Raw genomic sequence first — 27,153 nt, 5'->3', positions numbered from 1 at the left:
TTTGGTCAAGGGGCACTGCCTCAACAGCAAGACTCAATCAGTATTTGATTTTACGGAGCTTACCAGCTTATGCCACCCACAGACATATGAAGGCCGCATTATAACCCAGCAGAAGGGGTTTTTAGATGTGAAATTTGTGGCCTCTAAAACATCTCTTTCTTTTTCGTGGAATGAGACTGATCTTCTAGTCGCAGACTCTGTGGGATGCAAAGAACTACTGGTGTCAATCACGATAACACAATTCCTTTTAAAAAGAAATGTGATTGATAGATCATAAAAGCACAAGATCGGGAAATATAATTACCAAGCTCAGCTCGTTGCTTCAAGCAAACTGTTGAACCCTCTTTAGCATTCTTATCAAACATCAAGTGACTTTTATTTGCTTGTTCATTTCCGTTTTTTTCATTACCATCATACACCTTCCTACTTTTCCCAGTGTGATTATCGTGCTTCGTTGTGTTTCTCACAAGACTGCTTTGTCTCTTAGATGGAGATAAATTCCTTTTTCTCTGTTTGTTATATCCGAAGGCAGAATCAGAAATTTTCTCGCCTCTCTTTGCTGCAATGGAGTGAAGTGAACAATGCAGTTTCAATCCTTTAGTACAGTGCTTGCCCTTCCTCTGGTCCTCACCAAACTTTGCTAGCCGTTTCCTGTCATAAAAACATGGATCAACTTCTTGTTCCTTGTTGATTCTCTTGTCCCTATTCCAATATTCCTCGTCAACCCATTCAGATGCGAACTTCTGGGCAGTATGTGTGCAATGACAACTAGAACTGGGCAAACCAACTTTATCATCAACTTCTCCATTTTTAATCTGTCTGCCATTCTTTTTCTTAGAGTCAAATAGGCTTCTTTTCTTTTGACTCAGGCCTCGGATTTGGGCCTACCTTACGTCAAAACGACCGGATTGGAAAGAGCTTTCCAATGGTCCAAGTCTTGACCCAATCGGAGGAGCAGAAGTGGATGAAAAGTCTACTGAAGTCAAAGCCACTGAAACGGAGTTACGTGGATGAAGAAATTAGGCTTTGGGCTCGATTTTTCGGCCCAAAACATGGCTCCTCAGCCCATGCACGAAATTGTGGATCTGGTTTCCTCCTTTACATAAAACAAGACTTAGCTCTTAAGAAAGATATAGTTAGATAGCTTAGAATAGAAAGTAGCTATTAAAATAGCTTGTAGATCTAGTTTTTGAATTCAATTAGTTAAATTAATTAGTTTCATTCCTTATTTTAGATTAATTCTTTGAATCATTGTTCTTCATTGATTAGATAAATAAAATAGTTTATTCTTGTTCATTTCGAATTTGTCATTTAAATTTGTAGATCTAATTTCAATTATTGTTGTTATTCAATTCTTAGTTATTAATTAGATTTGAAGTATTGTTTAATCAAAATTAGTAAAGTTCAAATATTTATATTATGTCTAGTGTTAATTTAATGGGAAATGATAGCTTGATGAATCAAGGCTAAACCTCCATTAAAAGGGTTGAAGAAGCCTTGATGAAACTTGATCTTGGTTAACTTAGAAATCGTCGTGAGAGTTTATTCCACTCTAGAATGTCGTTGATTTGCCATGAGAATGGGTGGACGATCTCACATGCTAGTTATTAATTGGGAGAGATGTCATGTATAATTAGGGATTAGAATTACCATTTTGATATCGCGAAGCATTGCAATTTGGATCACTTATTTAATCTTTGTTAGTTGATTAAATAGAGTTAAAAGGTGGATTCAATTCCCTTTAATTCTTTATCTAGATTCAAACCCCTTAGCATCCTGTTATTTCGTTATTCAGTATCTTGTTATTTGAATTCACATCGTAGTATAAATTCCCTCGTAAAATCTCTCATTGATTTTTGGATAGACTATCAATTGTAGAAAACTTGAATACTAAAAGGACTAGGAGTGGAACGAATCTTCTATTCCAACTCTACGTCAATAGATTCGAGAGTAGAAAACAAATATATTTGATAAGTCTAGTAACAATATAGTTTATAGTTTTACTTGCATTTAGAGTTTCATCGCTTTATTCATTAGTAAGACTATCTTTTTATGTTATCAAATGGCGCCGCTGCCATCTTAGTACTCTTTAGTATTGTTTTCTTTAGAATAGATAGTTTTTCAAAGTCCCATAACCCACCCACCCTTGTTTGATTCTCACTGTGGTTGTCTATTTCAGCACTTAAATTTTCCTCGGAAAAAATTACTCGGAGCGTGCTAGCCTGGCAAGCTAAATTGGAGCACCGCTACCAACCACTGGAATTCCATCTTTAGGAAAGCACCACTGCGCCCTGCCAAGGCAAAACACGAGCGCACCCCGCGCTCACACGCCTAGAATTCCAACTTTTGCCTGAGCGCGACCTACGCCCAACCAAGGCCAACTTGGAGCGCGACCTGCACCCACGCGCCTGGAATCCCACCTTTTGCCTGAGCGCGACCTGCGCCCTGCCTAGGCATATTTGGAGCGCTACCTCCCCCTCTCTGAAAAAACTGATTTCCATAGGTTTGTTTCAAACTTACATTTCCTTCAAGGTTTTCAGTGTTCTAACTTGTTATATACACTGAGCACGCGTAAACAAGACACTATTCATAAGCGAAGCAAGGAGGCTTTTAGGTACTCTTTTCTTCCACACCTCGCATCTTCTGTTAGAGGTTCATACTAGCATATCAGGATTGTTTGGAGTGTTGTTATGTTTCATTAAGATTGGTCTTAGCCTTGCATGAGATTAAGGTCAGTCCGAAGAAAAATGCCTAACGTAATTAACCAACAACGGCAACAAACAAGTATTTCTAATATACCACTCACTACACCTCTAGCTAGCATACCACACACACCACTTGAAGTAATGGCTGAAGAAAGAGAGTCTCCTCTCTCTGACTTTTACAAAGCCTTGAACGATAGCCTTAAATCTTGCATCGTTCTATCAGACCAAGTGGGGGATTTCCGAATTCCCCTAAATATATTTAATTTGTTACCCATTTTTCATGAAAAACCTTATCAGCACATGTGTAGGATTGACCAAGTCCTTACTACATTCCACCATCCTACGGTTGGTCTTTGAACAAAATTATACTAAAGGGTATTTCCCCTTCACTTTAGCCGATATAAGGTCTTGGTTAACTACCCAAGCTAATTAAATGGACTCGTGGGCTAAACTTGTTCAACTATTCATGGAACATTTTACCCACCACCAAGTTAACCGATGAAATGCTTTCCAAGATTCATTTCTTTCACGTAATCCTCATGAATCATTTTCAGAGGCTTGGAATCGTTTCACCGATCTACTTATAGAGTGTCCACATCATAACCTTGCAAAAGACACGTTAGTTTGTACCTTTTCAAGTGACTTCTACACCACCATAAAGAAGTCCTTGACATAATGAATGGGGGTAGTTAATAATAGAAAGAGGGGTAGTGACGATATCTCCCAACGCTTAGTTCTTCTACAACATAAAAGGTTAGTTTGGTATGTTTGAGATGAAACCCGATCCGAAACTTAAAAATTTAATCGAATCTCTAACTAAAAGTAAAGGCTATTTATGTTCAACAAACGCCTATCCCTATCATGAATGTTAACCCAATCCATGTAATTTCTGTTTGAGTCCAAAGCATCACGACTCTATTGTCCTTTTCGGCTTATGAGCAACAACAATCACAACAAGATAATGTTTGCGATTAATAGTTTTCCTATTCCTAACGCCCCTTGGAGACAACATCCCAACTTCAGTTGGAGAAATAATCAACAAGTAACACCTCCAGGGTTTAATAATCAAAATGTTAGGCAAGCAAACAATTATAACCAAGCTCAACCACGACAAGGACAAGGTAAGGGTAATTATAATTATAATAACTAAGTGCAACCACGACAAGGTCAAGCACAAGGTCAGGGTAATTATAATAATTATAACAATAATAATTATAATGCTAATAGAGGTATCGTTCTGATAAATAATAACTACCAAAATCCACCCATTAATAATCAACGTGACATAGTTCCTGTCACACAACCAGTAGCAAATACTACTCCACAACCGGATCATTTTGATACCTTTATGCAATCTTAACAATAGATTTTACAAGCCATCCAACTTTCCTTATAGCAGTTAGCTCAAGAGAAAGTACAACCCAAAGGTGTGTTTCCAAGACAAGTGATACCTAATCCGAAAACACCAAACACAGCCTTTGAGATAAATGGTAATACTAGTGACGAAAATGCAAACGTAGGGGAGATAAATTCCATCACCACTCTCCGTTCAGGTAGAGTGGTGGATAACAAAGTAACTATGTCTATAATTACCCCACCAGTAGTCCCTACACTAGATATTATACTAGATACCGAAACAGAGACTGAATATCATACCCCTGTAGAGGTACCAGTTAAACCACAACTTAAGAAACATAAAAGCAAAGGTTATATATCCAGTTGACTCATACGCTTAAATATAGAGAGAAACCATCGTTTCCTCAGAAATTAGCTATGTTAAACAAGGATACAAATTTTGACGAGATTAGGGAAGTTTTTAAAAATCTAACGATAAACTTACCTTTCCTTGAAGCGATTAAAAAGTTACCTCACCATGCTAAGTTTCTTAAAGAGTTGTGCACTACTAGGAGTAAGACAAAGATTCCTAAGGACGCCTTTTTAATAGAACAATTTCCAACTTTAACAGAACACAATGGAATAGTTAAGTACAAGGACCCTGGTCGTCCTACTGTACAATGCACCTTAGGAGATACTCACACGCCCTTTTATTTTATTAGACCTCGTATGAGTGTTAATTTACTCCCTTATTATTTATATAAACAAATAGGTCTACATGAAATGCAACCTGCAACAATGACGTTGCAACTAGCTGATAGGTCCATCAAATATCCTAAGGGTGTAATGGAAAACGTGCTAGTTAAGGTCGGGGAGTTCTACTATCCCTGGATTTTGTTATCCTAGATACGAGGAGAAGTCGCTTAACGATTCTGTTCAATCATTTTAGGGCCCTTTCTTGGTGTTGTCAATGCACTTATAAACCGCCCACGATGGTTCGATGTCCTTATCTTTTGGCCATCTTTCCATTGCGGTTAACATTTTTAAGACGACCAAATAGTTGCCTTATACAAATATTAATGGAGAGATTAGCATGATCGAGAGCTTAGCTCATGATTATTTCAAAATCACGTTTCAAATGACCGGATGCACAAATTTCTTTCCTTTGGAAGTTCCAACTTCAACAAATACTCCTTGGATGTAGAGGGAAATTGAGGAAGATTTCCTTCAACTCTTTTGTAACTCTTCCCCCGCCACCTCATGAGTCCTATCCTCGCCAACATCCCTTTATCCCTTGACACTATGACGGAAGATGAATTTTTTTACCCTCTATCAGTGATTCTTTTTGACCCACCTATTGAGGAATGTCTGGCATATCTCAAGGCTTCTAATGATCTAGACCTGAGAGCTCTAGCTAACACTCATATATCTTCCCTCACTAATATTCCCCACCTTCCACCCTTTCAAAGGAACCTAAAGTTTGCGCTTGACCCTTTTGTTTCTTCTGTACTTAATGATTTTCTAAATCATCTTAATACAGAAATAATTCCCAAGGAAAAAGCACTTGACACCTTCATTTTCAGAATTGAGACAGTTCCCACCTACACCATGAATGAGTTTTATACCAAACCTACATTCTTATTTCTTCCATTCCTTACATCTAAAATTCCTCCATATCTACCATATCTTCCATAAACATCCATTTTCTCACGATCATTCAGTTGGAAACCCCCTCGTTCAAAGGAGAAAAAGAAGGTCATGCGCGGTTACATTCTAGATCCATCAGACTTTGCTTTCATGTCAATAAGTTGCCTCGTAAAAAATCTTAGTGCTTGATTCTATTTGGGGGTGCATTCCATGGTAATTATTTATGGAAAGACCCACAACTCTTTAGGCTGTTAATATATGGAAAACTGCATGGTATAGATATTAATATATCCAATTAATTGTTAAAGGTCTCGAGAATCTGACTTTAAAAGACCCATTGTTAAAACAAATTTTCTAAACTCTGTTGTCTAAAATTTGTTTGGGGATGGTGTGTTCGGGTTTCTTTCATTGATGGTCAAACTTTCCATACATGTTGTTTAGATCATTTAATCGTATTTCGATTCGGATTGACATTTTCTATTAAGTTAGATTTCATTCGTTCGCATAACTTACTTTATACACGTACTTTGAGGCATTTTCCATCTTCTTATATGTCACCCACAGTCGGAATAGAGTGTTTTATAGATCATTAGATTGGAAATTCTCTCCTGATCATTTCTATATCTCATTCGCATAAATCGGACCGAAGAACGGGCAAAAATTTTAGTTTGAAGTTCGGCTAAAAAAATCGACAAAAATCAAAAATCATTTTGGGCTTGGGCCCAGCGACGTAGCGTCGTCTCCTTCCTCCAAAACAAACAGAATGCTGATTCTTTCCAATTCCGCCATTTCCAAATTTCAAAAACCTAACCAAAAATAAAAATAAAAATAAACCTCAATACACCCACGCCCACAATACAATTCCAACCGAATCTTCTCCAAAACACTCTTCCACCAATCCCAAAAAATTTCCACCACCGAAAATCACCCAAAACCAAACGAAACTTGAACTGCGCCCGCCACCACTACTATTTTGTTAATAAGGAGAGTCTCAAACTCCATTCTCACAAGTCCTTTTAGACACCATCTCGATGCCACATTATAGGATTCCCGGTTCTTTGCTGTATAACCTTTGATGAAACGCATTGCGGAAGGGAACTACAATGCGAAGCTCGCGATTGTGTTCTCCATCGTCTCTCCAAACCAACCAACCGGGCTGTAGCTCGGTAGGATTGGTAGAATGTCATAGGGAAGGAGAAAGTCGATTGATATCGTCCGAACTGCCTTCACGTTCTATGGATACTCCAGGAGCGTAAGTATGAGTTCTGTATTTTGGAGTTTTTGCGTAACATGATTATGGGAGTTGGAAAAAGTATTGCACATCTCCCTGTTTTGATAACGAACATCATGATAACCTTGAGGGCGACTCCGAGGTCTGATAGGATTTGCCTAAAAGGAGCACGAAATCATCATATTTATACGGAGTGTATCGCAGAGTTTGGAGGTTGCCGAAAAGAGGGTAGTCGCGAGACTCCATTTCGGAGGATGAGGATGACCACGACATGTTTTGATGTCGATGCCTTGACGAGGTGTAGGTCGGATGCAGAACGCATGGCTGTGATTCACCGTGGCATGCGTTCTCTCAATACTATTTGTGAAGACCTCCGAACTCGGCAGACTACCATGCATCATAACTTCGAGACTCGTGCCTGGTGCGAGGATGAGCGGTGGGAACAGACGAGGGCAGAGATGGAAGCTCAGCGCCAGTTCCGAGACGACATGCTTGCACGCTTCCCACCCCAGGGGGGTTCTTATTCGGACGAGTAGTCTGTGAGGCAAGAGCGTCGTCGCCACAAGATAGATGGCTCTGGCCCATCAAAAGCCCAAGGGCCATCTGCTTATCGAGCGCATTCCACTACTAGCAGCGAGTGGTTTAGGGATCTAATGAGTTGATTTGTTTTTATTTAGTACGGATGTAAAAAGATTAGTTTAGTAATTAAATTTGAATTTGGTTGTCGTATGTTATTTGAATTCAATTTTAATATAAGTTAGTTAATTTCGAATTATGCGTTGTTTTTTTCATTAATCCCACCTTCCCGAATTGTTTGGGGGTGGTATTATTTAGCCTAGCATAATTCGTTATATGATCATCTATTTTAAGAATTTGTTTTTGAGTGAGGGTTAAGAATATTGCCAATATGGGCATTGCTATAAATAGATATTGTGTTAGGATGAAATCTCTATAAATTAGGCAGTATCTAACCTAAATTCAACCTAAAAGATATTAGGTTTGTTTTGGGATAGAGAATATAGGTTGTTTCCGTTTTTGGTTTTGGAAATTTTATTATTTCCGGCAATTGCCTTAAAACTTTTTAGTAACTTCCCGATTCGTTTTAGCAACTTAAATCCTATAAAAACTGCATTCATTCTACACTCACAACCCCAACTACATCTCACATTCATCTCTCACATTTCATTCCCACTTTACCTTATTTTTTCTTCACACTTCGCCTAATGACTCCCCGAGCACCTACGCCTTGATGGATGGCCACTGCGCCCAAAGATCATCAAAGAAATTCTACCCTGAGCGCGACCTACGCCCTCTCCAGCCCAAACCTGAGTGCCACTTGTGCCCAAAACACTGTAATTCCAGTTTTCACCAGAGCGCAACCCGCGCCCATCCCAGGCATACCTTGAGCGCCACGTGCCCCCTGACCCCTGTGGGCACCAAAAATTTCCAGTTTTCCTAGGGTTGTTCCAGGATCCTTCGCATCTATTCCAGCAAGTTTATTGGGGATGACATTCCCTCGTATCATACCGGAACAGTCATTTAAAGATTTATTCCAAAGTGACACCTATGGTGCGTGGTTTCGCGAAGTGATCATTCTAAAGTAGGATGGGGAGCTACTATTGGTAAGTCCCTGAATAACTTTATTCTCCGCACTTACATCTTATTTTTATGATAATTGTAAGTTCTTTGATAGGCCAGATGGAGAACAAGTGTTCTCCATCACCATCGGGGATGAACAAATGGAAATTTCCAGGTTCTTGATAGCCTTTGTGCCTGGACTTGCTATATCAGCTGAAATACAAGACTCATGGGCCTATTTGGTAGATAATATGTACATGTATAACTATGATGATTTGCATGAGTATTATGGGGCAGGAATCTTTAGGATAGAGGACCAAGGGGATTATAATGTCGCCCTTGGTAGCCTATCTATGAATGTGGGCACTGTTATGTTTTGGATTATGCTCAACATTATAGGGGAATGGCGTTATTCTTCTGTGAATGACAAAACTTGTGATATTTTCCTTGCTTTAGCTAGGGGACGTACACTCTATGATATTCCCCATACCTTAATGTCTAGTTTAGCCCGAGCCCATGGCAAGAGGCATGAGTACCTTCTTATGCCTGTTTTAATTTGCCGTATAATGCTATGTTTCTTCCCTGTTTTCTGTGCCCGTTTCACGGATTGGGTTGGGGTCGACATTGTGAGACCCACCAATTGTATTATTCGATCGTTTCGTGCAATGACTTGGCAAGGGTGGAGGATACAACCTCATCAGGTTGTGCCTTACACCCCATCCGACCAAGTGGCGCTTGACAGGTTAGCTATAGTAGACGATAAGTGGCGTGAAGCCTGGCAAATTACCATGGCATGGCAGGATGTGAAGGAACCTCATTTCTTTATTAAGGATGAAGAGGGAAATGATCGAGGAGGACAATGTTTAAATGGAGTGCAGGTAAGTTTTTATTTCAGTTAGTGTCTGCTTATGTCCCAAGCAAATTTGTTTCTCATTAACCCCATTACGGGTGGAACTCTTATAGAGTTGCGTCAGTTTTCTTTTCTATATTAGTATGTTATAACCTTGTTTTGTAGATGTTCCGGAATTTCACGTGTTTCAATGGTATTTTCCTAATCTCTTTATTTAAAATACTTTGAGGACAAAACATGCTTCTGGTTTGGGGGGGGGGGCATAGAAACACGTGTAATTAAGGCAGCCGTTAGGATATAGATATGTATAATATGCACTTGTTTTCTAGCTAAAAAAATTCAAAAAATTTAAAAATATAAATAAAAAGTATGCTATACACTTAGGAACATTGGTATTGTTTTCTTTCTCTATGCTCTCAATAATCTAGAAGTCTCACGTAGCTTTTACATTAGAATAGTTTTTAGAAACTTAGGCTAATATGTAGGTAATAATCCTTGCATCTATTTATAAATATATTACATGAGTATCTATGATTGTTGGCAGTAAGTTTCTGAAATCTAGGCTAGAGTACTTATTCTACAAACTCTGTGGAGAATATAGCCTAAAGTTTTATATGAGTGACACATTTAAAAATGGCCTTAAGGGAGAAGTAAAATCTGGATAGAGAAATCACACGTCCACTTGCTTGATCACTATACCATATCCTAAGCAAGAATTTAGGCCCTCTTTGGATCGATATAGCCAGAAATTCCAACCTATGAATTATTTTCCGCTAGTCGCCCCTCTGAGCCTTTCTTTAGCCTTTCATAAACCACAAATCCTTTACCATATTACAAAACAAAACAAAATAAAAAATCAACCTACCCAATTCTTTGAATAAGTCTGGGAATAGAGATGAAGAATATAAAAGAGAAGAACTTTTGAAATTAAGAATTCGTTAGTCGCTTCAGATAAGAAAAAGAAGTCTCCATCCAAATAAAAAAATAAATGAAAATAAAGAGTTAGAACTTAAAAAAAAAAAAAAAAATAGAATCAAAAGAGTCAAAAGCCAAAGAAAAGAAAAATATGGCTAAGGATGGAAACAAAGTGTAGAAGAAAAAGGTAAATAATAAGATTTTTTCTAGTTACATAATATGAAGACTCTATTATCTCAGACTTGTTCTCTTTGAATATCAATTTTCTTCCTTCTTAAATCATCTCCTAATCCCCGCAACACCTAATAAAGACTTTTAGCTCAATTAGGAATAGGTTAGTGTGATAGTAAGTAGCAGATGTGTTTGATTGACTCCGGCTTCCTTGTGTGTCATTGAGTTTGTAAGGTAAAGTATGCCCACTGCACACTAGAGTAGCGAAACTTGAGTAGAAAAATCAGAGTGGTTTTTGTCTTGACATTTATGTGAGGACTTACTTAAGGACGCTATTCCGAGATTTTAGAAACGGACCTGCTAGTTCATCTCATAGTATTACTCATTGTAAATATGTTTATTCGTAGATGATTGATTATTATGCATATATTAGCTTAGGTTTCGACTTGATTATTTCCAATGGTCCAAGCCTTAACCCAATCAGAGGAGCAGAAGTGGACGAAAAGTCTGCTAAAGTCAAAGCCAGCTGAAACGGGCTCTGTGGACTGAAGAAATTGGGCTTTGGGCTCGAATTTTCTGGCCCAAAACATGGCTCCTCATCCCATGCATGAAATTGTGGATCTGGTCTCCTCCTTTACATAAAACAAGACTTAGCTCTTAAGAAAGATATAGTTAGATAGCTTAGAATAGAAAGTAGCCATTAAAATAGCTTGTAGATCTAGTTTTTAAATTTAATTAGTTTCATTCCTTGTTTTAGATTAATTATTTGAATCATTGTTCTTCATTGATTAGATAAATAAAATATTTTATTCTTATTCATTTCGAATTTGTCATTTAAATTTGTAGATCTAATTTCAATTCTTGTTATTATTCAATTCTTAGTTATTAATTAGATTTGAAGTATTGTTTAATCAAAATTAGTAAAGTTCAAATCTTTATATTATGTCTAGTGTTAATTCAATGGGAAATGATAGCTTGATGAATCAAGGCTAAACCTCCATTAGAGGGATTGAAGAAGCCTTGATGAAACTTGATCTTGGTTAATTTAGAAATCGTCGTGAGAGTTTATTCCACTCTAGAAGGTCGTTGATTCGCCATGAGAATGGGTGGACGACCTCACATGCTAGTTATTAATTGGTAGAGATGTCATGTATAATTAGGGATTAGAATTACCATTTTGATATGCGAAGCATTGCAATTTGGATCACGACGAATCTTTGTTAGTTGATTAAGTAGAGTTAAGGTGGATTCAATTCCCTTTAATTCTTTATCTAGATTCAAACCCTTAGCATCCTGTCATTTCGTTATTCGTATCTTATTATTTGAATTCACATCGTAGTATAAATTCCCTCGTAAATCTCTCATTGACTTTGGATAGACCATCAATTGTAGAAAACTTGAATGCTAAAGGACTAGGAGTGGAACGAAATTTCTATTCCAACTCTACGTCAATAGATTTGAGAGTAGAAAACAAATATCTTTGATAAGTCTAGTAACAATATAGTTTATAGTTTTACTTGCGTTTAGAGTTCATCGCTTTATTCATTAGTAAGACTATCTTTTTATGTTATCATAACCCTTCACTTTTTTTCCCTTAATATGCTGCCCAACAAGGCAACAAGTTTTCTATTCATAACTTATAAAGTCTGACGAGTCCTTCACTAGCTAAGTAACTAATCTATCCATATAATATATATATCAATCAGGAAACAAAGCTCCAACACTAGAAACTAACAATACTTACAAAAAATTTAACAATTTATGATAGCAACTATATACAACATTTACCTTCATTGGGTTGACACGGTGCTCATTATCGTATTGCCTTCGTTTTTTCCCATCAATAAGTAACTCATAAGCAACTTAAATTTTAATAAATTTCTTCACCCATTGCTTCAAGATTGAAATTCTCAAATGATGATAGACCACATGGCACAGAGAAATTGAGTGATAATACAGCAAACAAAGAAATTTATATCAATTGTTTTACCTCATTGGAAGCAGCGAGAAAATCTTTGAAAGGCCAAAGAGAGAGTAGGGTTTGTCATCCAATAGCAGCAGCACTCACTAACAAATTTGAGTTATCTCTCGAATTGTACAAGTAGAAGAAAACCCATTGCTTGCTAATATTTTCCCTTCTCTGCAAAGACTCAACGACAAATTAAAACCAAAGGCAGAGAAAGTAAACTAAGAAACCTACAATGGTTTGAATTTTAAAAAGCCAACAAATTTAAAAGCCCAATTTCAACAAATTGGAAAATCCCTAACCTTAAACATATCAAATTTTGAAAAGGGTGATGTTAAACCCGACCACAATGAAATTTGATGAAACGCATAACCCCACTCTTATATTTAATTATTATTATAAAATTATATACAAGAAGAGATGAGAAGAAATCAAGGAACGAACCTGTTAAAGGAGACGAGGAGATTTCCTCATCGTGAGAGAATTGCAGCTCAATGGTTTGATGTTGAAGGTGGGTTGGGTTTTGAAAATATGTTATCGAGCTCATTTTAGTTTTCTTTTTTCTGTTGGTGCCAAATTTGTGTGTTGTAATAAGTTGGTAGGTTTCTGTCCTACTGTCCTCACCTATCCCTCTCCCTCTCCCACCTTCCTTCCCTCTCCCTCTCAACCAAATCCTAACCCTAACTTTCTCTCTCCCCACCCACAAACCCATCTCTCCCTCTCTCTCTTTTTTCTCCACCCAGTACTATAGCTGAGGGTTGCGATCTAGATTTGTAGAAAGAAGAGAGAGAGATTAGAGAGTAAGGAGCAATGAAGAAAAGGAAAAAAATGAAAGTGTATCTTTTTCCAAGGTAAAAATAGGTTCAAAACATTAATAATATTTTTCAACTTGTTATAGTTATAGTTATTTGAATTTTATTTACTTATGTTTACTATGATATTGTTTTGCAGAGTTATAATGATTTTTCCTCTCAAAATAACAAGGTACCTTCTTTTTATTCAAAAACCTCATTATTATTTCTGACAAATGCTATAAAACCTCTATTTGCATTTTCTGTCTGGTCAAACAAACACTCAACTAGTTAAAGAATTATCCTAACTGCCACAATTATCAGATTTTCCAATGTGCACTGATTTGGTAGTTGCATTGTTATCTAAATAATATGATTTGTTTTGAAGTATTATTGTTGTTGAACTTATTATGTTGCTGTACTTATGCTTCCATTATGTTTAGTCTTGCTCATTAATATAATTATTAAACAACAATGGTGGTTGGTTATGATTTTTGTCTCTTGGTGTTATCCAAATGTAGATTTGAGAAACGTAAGAAAAGTTACTAAAAACGGCTCTTAGCATATAAGGTTAAGTAATTTCTAGTAAGAGATCTGGGCAGGAATGGGGGTTAAGCGGACAAAAATTAAGTTGGTTGGTTTTTGTAAGTCTATCCTCACCTATCCCTCTCCATCCTCCCTTCCCTCTCTCTCTCCCTCTCAACCAAGCCCTAGCCCTAACCCTAACTCTCTCTCTCCCCACCCACAAACCCATCTCTCCCTCTCTCTTCTCTACCCTCCGCTCACGCCTCCACTGTTTAGCAGTTATCTATATAGTATCTTTGAGTAGCAGACTTATAAATTTATTTTAAAAGCTAAGCATTTTCTCATATGGTATGTCTATATTCTGAATACTTCTCAAGTGGCATGATTTGTTTCCAGTTCAAAACTTTGAACCTTCCTCAGATTCCAACTTTTCTGCTTACTCACAAAAAGATGCTAGAATCGTAGTTCCTCAAAAGTCAAAAACAAACCGCGTACGTGTGTGTATCTTGGAGATATCGGAATTCGAAACTTATTGTTTTCCCCACGGAATTAGCCAACTAATTCGCACGCGTATTTCCGAAAAAGCACATTCAATTCACACCATCGAAACTTACAAGTGTAACAATCCTAATGGTGTTGATATTAAGTATTAACTACGTCTCTACAGGCACCATGCTATTTAAGGTGACCCTTATTCTCATTTAACTCTCACTAGCTAACTCTCTCTAATTTGCTTTTGTTTCTATTCCTTCATAGTTTGTTTTTTCAATGGAGGAAGAAGGGATTGAAGAAATAGATCAAGAGAAACAAGAACAAAATACTGAGAGAAGTAATGCAAGACTAGAGGTACAAAAAATTTCTGGTAGGACACTTAACCGGTACGATTCGTTTGATGTCAAAACTAGTAGGATTCCCGGCAATCAGACTAGTTCTCATTAGGTAAATATTGTTGTCACTTTTTTTCTTTATGTAAAATGAGAACTTATAATCCGTCCACTTATTTTATTAAATAAATTTTGTAGGCTGTTGATTGGTCAAGTTTATTGAAGTTGGCATTCCAAAGCATAGGAGTGGTGTATGGTGACCTTGGTACATCAATTCTATGTACACTTCTAGGAATATTCCCCCATGGTGTGGAACACAATGATGATATCTTAGGTGTATTGTCTTTGATCCTTTGGGCCATCACTTTAATCACCTTGACCAAGTATGTCTTCATTGTTTTAGCGGCCAACGACAATGGCGATGGTAAGATTCATCTTAAACTGAGTTTATATATTTACTTGCCATCGTGTTAATATTGGCGTTCACCAAATTTGTTTATTTTCTTCCAATGTCGACGTTTCGAACTAAAAGACGTGTCTTTGAGTCATAGCAAAAAAAAAACAGCTTGAAATTTCTAACCAAATGAAAATCAATTGGACCTGGAGCCAGACTTCGGTTTGAACTGACATGCTATAATTAACTTCTACTTAGTGGAAACTGTTACATCAATCTAGTTGTGGTCTACTAGTCAAAAAATTCAATGTACATTTACATTGAAAACAGTTTGGGGGGATTATGATCCAAGCCCAGTCAAATTGTACCCATGCCAAGTCTATGACAGTAACTGTGAACTCCACACTTTACAGTATATCAACTACACACACAAATCCGAAAAGCTATTTTTCATTTGGGATGAGAAGTTGTATGCAATTTCTCAGTGGTGCTAACCAACTGTTATATATGTTTCTGAGTGTTGTAGGAGGCACATTTGCATTATATTCTCTTATATGTCGTTACGCCAAGGTTAGATTATTACCAAATCAGCAAGTTGAAGCCAAAGACGTATCGAATTACTAGCTTGAAATACCAAACCATCGTCTAAATCGGGCTTCCAAGGTAAAATCAGTGCTAGAGAAAAGCCAAATTGCAAAATACTTACTCTTGTTTACCACTATGGTTGGCACATCTATGATCATTGGTGATGGCATCCTCACCCCATGCATATCAGGTACTCAAATTATGTACATGAAACACTGCTATAGTACGTCTATCAGTGCGCTATGGTTAGTAATCATTTGAGAAGCAATAACACAATGAATTCATCGTTGTGCACGATGAAAGGTTACTACATACAACATTAATATATGTTTTGTTAATCTCTAATCACATTGTTATTATTTATGTGCAGTGCTATCTTCCGTGAGTGGCATCAGAGAAGCTACTAGCTCCCTTATCGACAATACTGTCATGTGGATATCAGTTGCAATATTATTCCTACTGTTCCAAGTTCAGAGGTTTGGTACAGATAAAGTTGGATACAGCTTCGCTCCTATACTCACTATTTGGTTTGTGTTCATTGGAATTATTGGTTTCTACGACTTTTTGAAATATGATCCTGGTGTAATAAAAGCCATAAATCCAATGTACATCGTGCGCTACTTCATAAGGAGAAAGAAGGATGCTTGGATTTCTCTAGGAGGAGTTGTCATGTGCTTACGTGTACATGTATAAACCAATATATTTCTTCCTATTATAGAACATATGGATTGTCTAATTTTGCACATTCGTAATGGATGGAAAATCTTTAAGGTGTTTCTTGTTGGTTTGTATATAAATGCATATACAGTGTTGTATCTAATTAGTGGGTGGACTGCTGGAAAATCAATATTTTGGTATATAAAATGTTGATATCGGCATTTTTCTACATTTCCCCGTATTTTCGTAACATAATCTCCAAGCAAATCAACGTCCTATAACAATTTGAAGCCTCTTTCAAGTCTGATTCTCAACTCCATGTTCTTAGGATTTGTAAATTTAGGTAGCTTATAACTCATTGAATACTAAAACTAGAAATAAGAAGTGAATACTAAATACAACTCTTTTGAAATTGAGGTTGTGGGAGCTCAGGATAGCTTTGTTGCACGCAAGTCAAGTGTTTCCATTGAGTATAATTAATTATGTTTTGCCAATGCATTGAAGGAAATTCCAAAAGAAAAGTGACCTAGTTGGTGGCTGCCAATCCTTTGCTTTACCCTTGGCATTTAAGCCACTGTTGCTCCCGCTCCATTAAAAAATGCACAGTTGTGTCACATATTATGAATGAATTTAAATTCCAGTTGTCGTGTTGTGTGACATGTTATATGAGTGTTTGGGATTTGCTCTTTTTTTCCTCTGATTCTACTGTAATTTTGGCTGTAATCAACGAGAAAACAGGTTCAGAAGCTTTGTTTGCTAATCTGAGACACTTTAATGTCCATTCAATTCAGTTGAGTACATCTTTGCCTTGTTTTACATCTATTGTGTTAGCTTATGTGGGTCAAGCCTTTTATCTTCGAAAGCACAATCTTGACGCAGGTGCTGCCTTCTACAAGTCTATTCCAGGTAAATGGCCATACTCAACTTGGCTTACGTGCATAAAAATAGGCTCGTAGAATTTTCATTTAACATGTTGTATATATCATTGTGGTGTAGGTCCATTATATTGGCCAATGTTTGTGGTGGCTGTGTTGGCTTCAATCATCACTAGTCAGTCATTGATTTCAGCATCTGCCCTTCTCTATCGTCCAACATTCTCTTGCACTTGGTGTTTTCCATGGGTGAAAGTTGTACATATATCTTCTGAATACAAGGGACAGGTGTACATACTAGATATTAACTACCTACTTATGCTGGCATGTATAGGAGTAACTCTTGGGTTTAAAACCACATTGAGGATTGGTAATGCTTATGGTAAGCACTACACCATAACAAGGATTTTCTAACAATTGCAATTTCACGTTTGTAACACATATACATCCGTTAGTAAATCACTAACGGTTAGTCTTCCGTTTCAAAGTTACTTAACCGTTACTAAATTACCGGGATTACTTTGTGATGTTTATCTAGATATTAACTAACGGATAGAAAACTGTAACAGATGCTAAAATGAAAATGAGAAAGTGAGACCAATTAACAAAAAAAACAAAAGAAAAAGGCGAAAATTTAAGCGGGATTATTTCACCTCGCGCTCATTAGGGTCAAGTGGTCAACATACCCATGAGTCAGAGGATGAAAAGAGTAATTAAGCGAAAAGGGGAAAACATACCTAGGCGCTGCTGGTTCTCGCTGCCGCCTCTACCAAGAGCCAGATAAGGTATTTCTTTTTCCTTTTATTCTCTATCTTTCTCAATTCTAACTCATGACTGATGATAATTTGTTTATTGGTTGATCTTGTAAGGTTTTTCAAGTTAGTTGCTTTGGTACCCAAAGGACAAACCTTTATTCATTATTCCAACACAAAATCGCCCAATCTAGAGAAGAAGCTTTCAGCAAGGTAACAAGTAATTTGGGTTTTCAATTTTTTGAAAATTAGGTTTTCACTAAGCGTAAAAGTGTATTATATGTTATTTTCATTGGTTATTCGTTGTGGTTGTTTAACTTAAATTTCGGTTATTCATAGTGTTATTTTTGAAACTTAAATGCAATATCTGACTTGTTTTAATATTTTGTCTTGTTTTACAATTTGCAGTACCTTTTTGGTTTGTTCATTTGAAATTATACCAATTAGTCTCACTTAATGTTTAAAGTTTTAACTATTAAGTATTACAGGAAAAAAAAACCCCATTTGTATAAGAATAACTGTTTTAAAGTTTGTTCCATCCTGTACTGATGACTTGTGAACAAGAATATGTTTAAAAATTGTTTGAAGTGTATCCTATTCCCAACTAATTAAAGTCACTGACTTTTTAGTCGATGTTACGTTCTATATATGAGACTTTTTAACTACATCATTTCATTTTGTTTTTTTCGTCTTCTTTGATATATGGATTGTTGGTGATAAGAATAATCTGATTTGGTAGAACCATGTGTAGACACATAATGCGGCGTCAGCATCATATGAATGTCTTTGTCTAGGTTGGACATTTTTTTTACTGTGTATAAGCATGTAGGCTATCTGGTTCATAATGTTATTTCTGAAACTTAAATGCAAGTTTGATGATTATACACTGAAATTTATTTGATGGTTGTGCCTCAAAGTTGAATGTGATTTGTTTTATGTTTTGAAGTGTAGTGATTTCACTTAAAGATTAACATATGCAATACCCAATATATGCATCCAATATAATTGTCACTATTTGCAGGATATTTTAATAGAATCAAGTGGTCAATCGTCAGGTCCTAGTGCCTTACATCAGGTCAAGCAACACCCCCAGTAACATCTGAATCATCTGGAGCACATTCATCAGTTAAGACTAAGATGCTTGTCTTGGTGTCTAGTAATGGCACTGTTGTTGGTCCTTATGGGGCAAAATGGGCAACCCGCTTGGGGCATTTTATTCGAGTAACCATCCCATTGAATTACAAGGATTAGAGGCTTGTGAAACAATCCTTTAAGGATCTGATTGTGGGGACGCTTTGGCGGTAACAATCAAATCTTGTTAATAATGTTATCATTTTAACTTGACTAAAAATGAATTTCTAAGTTCTAACTATTAAAATTCTTGATAGGGTGAGTTTGAATATGATGTGCCCATGGCTTTGGCTTATAAACAACTTCAGAGGGAGTTTTCCACTAAATTCAGAACATTAAAAAGCAACTACCGAAAAGAGATCATAAAGAAAACCTTAAGCAAGGAAGTTGCTATTGTTGCTTGTCCAGATGGTATGAATCCAACAATTTAGGCCGAGTCTGTGACCCGTGAATTCAGACTTGAAGTCGTACAAAAGAATGCAACAAATAGGAAAATGAATACCATTGGTCATACTCTTGAGCGGCAAAAATATGCCCAAATACGTTACAAGAAGGTACCGTCCTATCTCAATGTTTTTATTATTAGAAGTGGTATGTAGTATCATTTCGTTACAAGAAGGTACCGTCCTATCTCAATGTCTTTATTATTAGAAGTGGTCTGTAGTATCATTTTATATATTTTTGTGTAGAAACAAAATAACCCTAATGTCAAAGTATATAGAGAGGACGATTGGCTAACCGGTCACGAGCGTCGTGATGGATCCGTTTTGGAGAGTGCTCGTGTAGCATATGTAAGTATTTATCCTTTCTACATTTAAATGTGTTGAGAACCATAATAAAATTTTTTGAATTTAATCATGTATCAATTGGTGAATGTTTATTTGTCCCAAATTGTATATATACATAGGTGTACTTATTTGTTTGTGTTTGTTGTTTTAGGAACAAGTGAAGTCTGTTAAAGAAAGGAAAGCTATTGAAGCCAGCATTAGGGGAGAGAAAGATACTAACGAGGTCATAGTCCTTGAAGGTGATGTACTGGTTGAAGTCTTTGGGAAGGACAAAAAAGGGCGTACTCGTGTTGTTGGCTCTCAAATCTCACCTACACAAGTTGAACATGCTGCGGTTGGTGAGTACTTACTTGACAAAGCATTGGCATCATCTGCTAGTGCTAGTCCCAACGTCGAGAAAGAGTTGGCCAAGGTTAAAGCTTCCATTGCCAGTTTGACTAACTTATTGTTGGTGAGTTTGTAACTTTACAATTAGGCATACATATAACTTGTATTTTTCCCTTACATGTGTTTTCTATTATCACAGGCTCACATTGCACTGGGAATTGTCCCCACACAATCTGTGATGAATACACCTCGTGGTTCAAACTCACCTCATAATCCATCTCCAATGTCTCCTCAAAATTTAGCTTCTCCTTTTTGATGTGACAAGTGCTTCGTGCAGGATTGTTTGACCAGCCTAGAGTTATCCTATTGGATAGAGAAGGTAATGAAGTAGCCAAGGGGTTTGTGGTGATCGATCATATGCACAAAGATGTTTGTCATGGCAGAAGAGTGCTTAGGGGTGAGAAAAAGATCAATATTGAGGAAGTGTTTATGGGTGATGCATTACTCTATGATGGTCCCCAGGATGGAAATAAAACCCTTCATGGTTATGTTGCTGGAGGGTGGTTGATTTGGGCTGATGGGCAATTGAAATATGATTAAGAATGGTTGATTAATGCTAATCTTTTTGGACATATTGTTTAGCAAATCTTTTTGGACATATGGGCTGACAGAAGCATTAAGTATGGTTAATGTTCTAGTTATAATTTAACAATCTTTTTGGACATATAGGCTGACAGAAAAATTAAGTATGGTTAATGTTTCTAGTTGTAATTATGTAATCTTTTTGGACATATTGGATAAGGGTTCTAGTTGCAACTTGCTAAACCTTTTTTGGATATATGTGTATAATTTTCACTATTGTTGATTGTATTATATGTATGCTTGTTTGTTTTACAGGTTTGTGAGTTTTCTAACTCCACCAATGCAAATTTATGAAATTAAGTTTTTGCATTGCGGTTCCCAACCGAATAAAGGAGGAGGAAAAGGTGGTCTTTTTGGAAGTCTAGGGTTGGCGGATCCATTTCAAGAAAGCCTTCGGTGTTGGCGGATCCTGTTTGACATTGCTTCCAAATGTGACGGATACGATGCTTATGATCTGGTACTACAATGTATATATTGTACTTCGTAAATTTATCTTCTCCATGAAGTTCTTACTCTTTCATGTTTTACAGCGAATTTTTTTTATACAAAATGGTATCAATTCTCAAAGACTTTGTTTTAATGAATGCAGGAAATTTTGGTGGATATGGCTATTCATGCTGCCATTGGCCGCTTCTTATGTTCATCATCTAATGTTGAGGATCATGAAAATCCTGTATTAGTAAGAGAAGATTTTTCTCAGGCAATGAATTCTCAAATTTGCTTCGGAAGGTGGCTGCACTGGGTGGGACGAAGTTGGCGGACTTGTGAACATATGGAATGCAGTTCAGGAGGTAAACTTGTGAACATATGCAATAAGCTAAAGCTAAGCAGTTGAAACGCGTGTGTTATTGTGATGTTCTATTTTGGCTTCGTGTCAGGGATGTAGTCTCAAAAGTACTGCTGACAAAAGATGCCTTTTTTTTGACGAGTTTGATTCTATTGCACCAAAAAGAGGGCATGATAATACTGGAGTCACCTATGATGGTGATCAACACCGTCTTATCAGTTATGGCGTACAATTACCCAACTGAGAAGTTGAGTGTGTATGTATTCGACGATGGTGGGTCAGATTTGACCTTCTATGTTTGATGGATTTCTCTGAAATTAGTTTATGTGATTTATGTTTATCGCAATCAATTTCTAACATAGACAAGTGTTGTTCAGGACATGCTCATGTTGCGGAGGCTCTAAAAGTACCCCTTCACGTGTTCTTCACTATGCCATGGACGTAAGTCTTCTTTGTATGTAGTATATAAACCTTGGTTGCCTCTGTGAACTTCTGGAAACTTTTTATTTAAATTTTCCCCCCGATATATGTATTTACCGGGACATGTTATTTTTACTTCCAATTTAAATGAATATGATATGTATGATTTGCATTACAGACCAACTAATGAATTCCCACATCCTCCGTCCCGTGTCAAGCAACCAGTTGGATATAGAGTGAGTGGCTTTATTTATCACTTTGTATATGTTGTTTTATTGGCTTGGAGGTTCATATATGATACTATCTTTTTTACACTTAGTTTTGTGACAAAAAATGTCGCAGCTATCATATCAAATTGTTTATTCAATGATTTGGCTTGGAATACGTGACATGGTAAACGACTTCAGGAAGAAAAAGCTGAAGCTATGACCTGTTACATATTTAAGTGGTGCCCAAGGATCTTCTTCAGACGTGCCTTATGGATATATTTGGAGCCCTCACCTTGTTCCGAAACCGAAAGGGTTGGGTTTTAAAACTTTTTGCAGTTTATCTTAAACAATCAGATTGTGTAGCCGAAACTGATATTTTGTTTTTGAGGTGGGAAGTGTGAGAGATGCCTTTGGTTCAAGTTGTTTTGAGGCTTCGTGGACGATGTGTTGAAGGATAGAGAAGGCGCCATGACACCCCTTTGTCGATTCCATTTACTCTAGTGGTGGTGGTGTTCGGTTCATTCAGTTGCAGGCGTCCCGATTACTTCATTGGGATATGATCGAGGAGGATTGATAGTGCAAGTGCCTATGGCTTGCTTTCTTCTAGGAATAATCTTTGTGGATATGAATCATTCTCGGCATTCGTCCTCTCTTATATTATGCAACTGATTTTGGGCTTGTGTCAATTGATGATTTCAATTCGGGTATAGTTAGTGATGAGTTTAGGAAACTAGGTCTTGCTAAAGATGTTTGGATTGATTCTACTTATTCTAGAACCTTAAATGAGGAGAGAATTGGGTCTTTTTCAGATGCGAAGAAAAGGCCAGGGAAGATTTTTAGTTCAATGTCATTTACTGATGATGCGTCCGAGATTAGTAATTTTACGTTGTGTTGTAGTTGCAAGCTCAATATGGAGGTTAGTTTTAGTTTCAATATTAATTACTTGACTAGTTTATTTATATATATGTTGTCTAATTTTTCATTATATATATATATATATATATATAAATATATATATATATATTTTTGGAAATCTGAGACATTTGGAGGGAGACATTAAAGGGTATCAGGGGTGCCAAAGTTAAAATGGCGATATTTGATACTGGCATTCGTAAGGATCATCCTCATTTCCGTAATATTAAAGTATACATTATTATAAATGGTTTGATGTATTGTTTTGTGATCAAATGGATTTATGTAAAGAGAGTGTTTTAACAGGAGAGGACGAATTGGACTAATGAGGATACTTTGAATGATAATCTATACTATTCGTGCCTTTTCTGGTTGTTCGGTTGGAACACCATGCCATTATTTGTTGCTTCTTGGTATTTTAACTTGTTATTTCTTGGATCTCATTCTTTTGCAAGGTTGGGGATAATGGCTATGGTTCATATTCATCAAAGCCATATGCAGGGTATGTATTTTATGCTTATTTGTTGACTATGCTTACTGTTTTTTCAAATATTTGGAACTGCTTGTTCCTTGTGCAGGTTGTTAACTCCCTCAACAGCTGAGATGTTCAAGAATATCGCCACTGGCATTTAATGTTGGACTTGCTTATGTCTTAGTTTATTGCACTGCTCTTGGTTTCAAGGGAGCAGCATTATCACCAGCTTATTATCATTGTGGATCTCGGTAATTATGTTAGGTCTATGTGAATTATTCTGAGAAGTTCAAGAATACATGGGAAGGACTTTCGATGGAATGCTTCAAACATGTATTTCCAAGCATGAAGTTGGCAATCCCATCAGCCGTGATGGTCTGGTTTGTGACATTGTGATATCTACATTTTTTATCTCACATAGTCATTGTTTACCGGGAAAAAAAAAGAAACAAAGAAAAAAATAAAATAAAATAGTCAGTCATGGGCTTAATAGTCTACTCTGATGTCACTCTATCAGAGGTTGAGTAATCATATAGCATATGACAAAGTCCATAGTTGACTTCCTTTTAAAGAGCAAGATTCCTTTTCGGGACAAAGTACTCTATTTATATTTTCATTTTCCACTAGGGATAAGTATAAACTTTGTTTTTTTGGTATTCATACTATCCGCGGTTTGGATCTTGGGCCTTTGAACCGGTGTTATTAGCGGGGTTGATGCGAATTCAGAAAATAGTACCTCATTGATTGCCATGTGGTAAGGTTGCTTCACTCTTCACTCCACGAGGACTTGTTGAGCTTAGTTGGATGATCACTTTTGTAACCTCTGCGGTGTGAAACACGAAGCATCCACGTTTATGATTACATATGGTTTGATCTTTCTTTGTAAGGTATATTGAGTAGTTTTTAGGTATATAGCATTTTCAACAGATAAAAACTTACCCTTACCGTTAGATAGTGTACTAAAGTATAGACTTCTTGTGACAAGCACGTGAGTTTCAAATGAGTTGGGGCCGGGGAATGCCGATAGAGCGAAGAATGTTGTGTCGGTGACACTCAAGCTTTCAATCTTTCTTGCTCTTGTAGTTGTTCTATCTCTTATCTTTGGTCATAATCTACGGGCGGTGCTTTTAGTAATGACCCCGAATTAAGAAAGACTTCGCTTCAATGACTCCCTTACTAGCGATTTCCATATTATTTGATTACGCACAAGGAGTTTTATCAGGTGAGAGTAATATGCAAGTGGTATATGGTAAATTCTTTTCTTCCACTCTAATTGTTTTCGATGCACAATATTTGACTTTGCGGGGGTGTCAAGAGGATGTGGGTGGCAACACTTGGTCGCGTGGACTAATTTGGCAGCCTTCTATGTTATTGGCATGCCAATCGCGATTCTCCGGGATTCAAGGTCCATCGTATACTAGGGTCCGCTACTCATCCAATTGATGAGTTTGTTGTAATTTGTTTACATGATTTCTTTCCGAGCGATCTCCTTCAAACAATTTCATCTTTTGGAATCGCGATTTTAACTTTGTTATTTCTTGGATCTCATTCTTTTGCAAGGTTGGGGATAATGGCTATGGTTCATATTCATCAAAGCCATATGCAGGGTATGTATTTTGTGCTTATTTGTTAACTACGCTTACTATTTTTTCAAATATTTTGTATATTATTGGAACTGCTTGTTCCTTGTTCAAAGTTGTTAACTTCCCTCAGTGGTGAGATGTTGATTCCACGCAAATCTTTGTTGGTAAAGTGATGGGGAGAGGTGGAGGAAACTTGGCCAATATTCGTAAGGTGAGTTGTTTTATTAACAATTACAAAACACCTCTTTTGAAGGGAGCTCTACCGATGATAGTTCTTCACTTTCAACTATCTCACGCCTCCCACTCGGTAGCTTGGTCTTCTCTCCACTCTCAAAGATGCGTTCCTACACTCCAGGTCTTCTCTCCTCTCTTCTTCTTCTCTGTCTCTCTCGATGCTGGTGGCCCATATTTTTTTATACAATGAAAATTAGTTAGTAACGGATCTGAGACCGTTAGCAACAGAATTTTTTATACAAAGAAACCGTTAGTAACGGATAAATAAGCTGTTAGTCGCGAGAATCATTAGTAACGGATAAAACCGTTAGCAACAAATTTTTGGGTTGTGGCGGACCCCATTTTGTGTTAGGCGGACCCGCCCAATTTGGGGTCTATATTTATGTTAGGCGCAAATGAGATAGTTTTCAAGGCGCAGACCATGACCAAACTCTAACAAAAACAAACCCAAAATAACCGGTTACCACCTTTCGTCATATTCACCAAAAACCTACCAAAACCAAAACCAAAATTGCGCCAAATTAAAGATCGGGATTATTTAAACTCTCTTGGATAAATCCTCGGTACCATTCGCAACTTTGCCCCCTAAAACAGAATTCTTTGTTTCTTTGCTGCAAGAGCTCCGTTACTTGGTTTTCTTGAATTCCTATCGATCCGTTTATCAATTGGAGGTTTCTCTGGTGAAATCTTCCTACTAGGACTTGACACTGCTGATGCCTCAGACTCCAAAGGCAACCGAGATCGGCCTTTTGAAGAAGTATGGAATCTAATTTTGCTTGTTTCAAAAGAGGGGTTCTTATATTTAATGTCCATTTGCAGGCTGTTCTAAGAGAACTTCTTGTGAAGTTTGTATAGACTGTGATTACAACCTCTAATCTTCTTCCCCTCTCGCTCTCTTACTTTCTTTTCTTTTTTTTCTTCCCTTCTGGTCCCTCCACTCTGTCTTATATCCTCTTTCTTTCCACGTACCGTAGCGGTTACCTGGCAGTTCTGGTGCGCTCTCCCCTCTCCGTTTGCGGCGGTTCCAGGCGGTTGGGATACCGCGCGGATCGATCCTGTGCACCCTGTCTTCTAACGCTATACGCATCCGTCCCCTTTATCACCACTAACCTCCTAGGTCATGTATATCGTCTATCTGGATGCCCCTCTCGGCCCCATTGTTGGTCGCGGCGGGCAATGGTGCGAGAACTCCTTTTCTCTTTCCGTACACCCTCTGCTGAATTCTTCTTGTTTGATCCTCCCACTTCTGACATATTCTCTTTTTCCCAGCACGTGTTCCACGTGCTTCCTCTGTATTGCCAACTGGAAATACGGGCGAAATCTGGCGCCGCAGCGCCTCGTAGGGTTGTTGCCCCGCCGAAACCGAGATGACACGCGTCCCTATTCTTTTGGTTCTCTGTCGGTCAGTTACTCTTTTGCCCCTGCCCCCTCAAATCCCGCTTAAATCTCTCTCTCCTCTCACAACCCTCAAAAACCCTCAACAGTAAACCCTCGCCATTTTTCTCTTCAACCTTCACTTCATCTTCTTCAACCTCTTCCCCTTTCCAGTCGTCACTTTCTTGGCAAGCAACCTCCCAAGACGTCTTGGTTTCGCTCCCTTGCTTTTGGCCCTCTTATTTCTGGGTTTGTCTTTTTAGCTTCATTTCCTTTCCTCTCGTAATTTGTGCATTCTTTGTTTATTTTGGAAGTGCTTTCTCATTATCTTCTTTTCCTAGATGGGCATCCATCTTTTCTGAATTTCCCTCCTTGTCTTGTTTCCATCATGCCTTCATCGGAATGTGAGGTCATCTCCTCCACCCAATCCTCCGCCACCACATCGGGCCAATCGGATCCTCGACCCTAGGTCTAGC

General features: G+C 37.4%; 2 protein-coding genes, 2 long non-coding RNA genes and 1 pseudogene across 5 annotated transcripts in view; all 5 read left to right on the top strand.

Moving 5' to 3' along the window:
* The first annotated feature begins 14,482 nt into the window (after positions 1 to 14,482).
* The window catches only part of LOC147508054 (potassium transporter 5-like), a 29,325-nt pseudogene continuing 16,654 nt past the window's right edge, over positions 14,483 to 27,153 (top strand). The window contains exons 1-6 of the transcript XR_015215547.1: positions 14,483 to 14,560; positions 14,737 to 14,962; positions 15,459 to 15,707; positions 15,888 to 16,198; positions 16,906 to 17,080; positions 17,171 to 17,428. The product of XR_015215547.1 is annotated as a potassium transporter 5-like (transcript). The remainder of the gene's footprint in view (positions 14,561 to 14,736; positions 14,963 to 15,458; positions 15,708 to 15,887; positions 16,199 to 16,905; positions 17,081 to 17,170; positions 17,429 to 27,153) is intronic.
* On the top strand, positions 17,695 to 19,070 carry LOC147508059 (uncharacterized). Its single transcript, XR_015216293.1, has 3 exons — positions 17,695 to 17,831; positions 17,916 to 18,011; positions 18,820 to 19,070. It is a non-coding gene; the product is annotated as an uncharacterized LOC147508059 (long non-coding RNA).
* On the top strand, positions 19,192 to 20,644 carry LOC147508058 (uncharacterized). Its single transcript, XM_086599610.1, has 5 exons — positions 19,192 to 19,483; positions 19,619 to 19,720; positions 19,869 to 20,168; positions 20,244 to 20,298; positions 20,382 to 20,644. Exons 1-5 carry the CDS (start codon positions 19,424 to 19,426, stop codon positions 20,642 to 20,644), a joined length of 780 nt encoding a protein of 259 aa, XP_086455736.1. The 5' UTR covers positions 19,192 to 19,423.
* On the top strand, positions 21,608 to 22,503 carry LOC147508057 (sterol 3-beta-glucosyltransferase UGT80A2-like). The gene is made up of 4 exons (XM_086599099.1): positions 21,608 to 21,746; positions 21,851 to 21,914; positions 22,072 to 22,129; positions 22,236 to 22,503. The coding sequence occupies exons 1-4, from the start codon at positions 21,644 to 21,646 to the stop codon at positions 22,320 to 22,322; spliced, it is 312 nt and encodes a 103-aa protein (XP_086455225.1). The 5' UTR covers positions 21,608 to 21,643; the 3' UTR covers positions 22,323 to 22,503.
* Positions 22,674 to 24,046, top strand: LOC147508056 (uncharacterized). Its single transcript, XR_015216291.1, has 3 exons — positions 22,674 to 23,018; positions 23,470 to 23,516; positions 23,593 to 24,046. It is a non-coding gene; the product is annotated as an uncharacterized LOC147508056 (long non-coding RNA).

This window comes from Coptis chinensis, chromosome 3 (genome assembly GCF_015680905.1).
Source record: "Coptis chinensis isolate HL-2020 chromosome 3, ASM1568090v1, whole genome shotgun sequence".
Lineage (NCBI taxonomy): Eukaryota > Viridiplantae > Streptophyta > Magnoliopsida > Ranunculales > Ranunculaceae > Coptis > Coptis chinensis.
The sequence above is the reverse complement of the archived record's forward strand: the minus strand, read 5'-3'. Positions and strand labels throughout refer to the sequence as shown.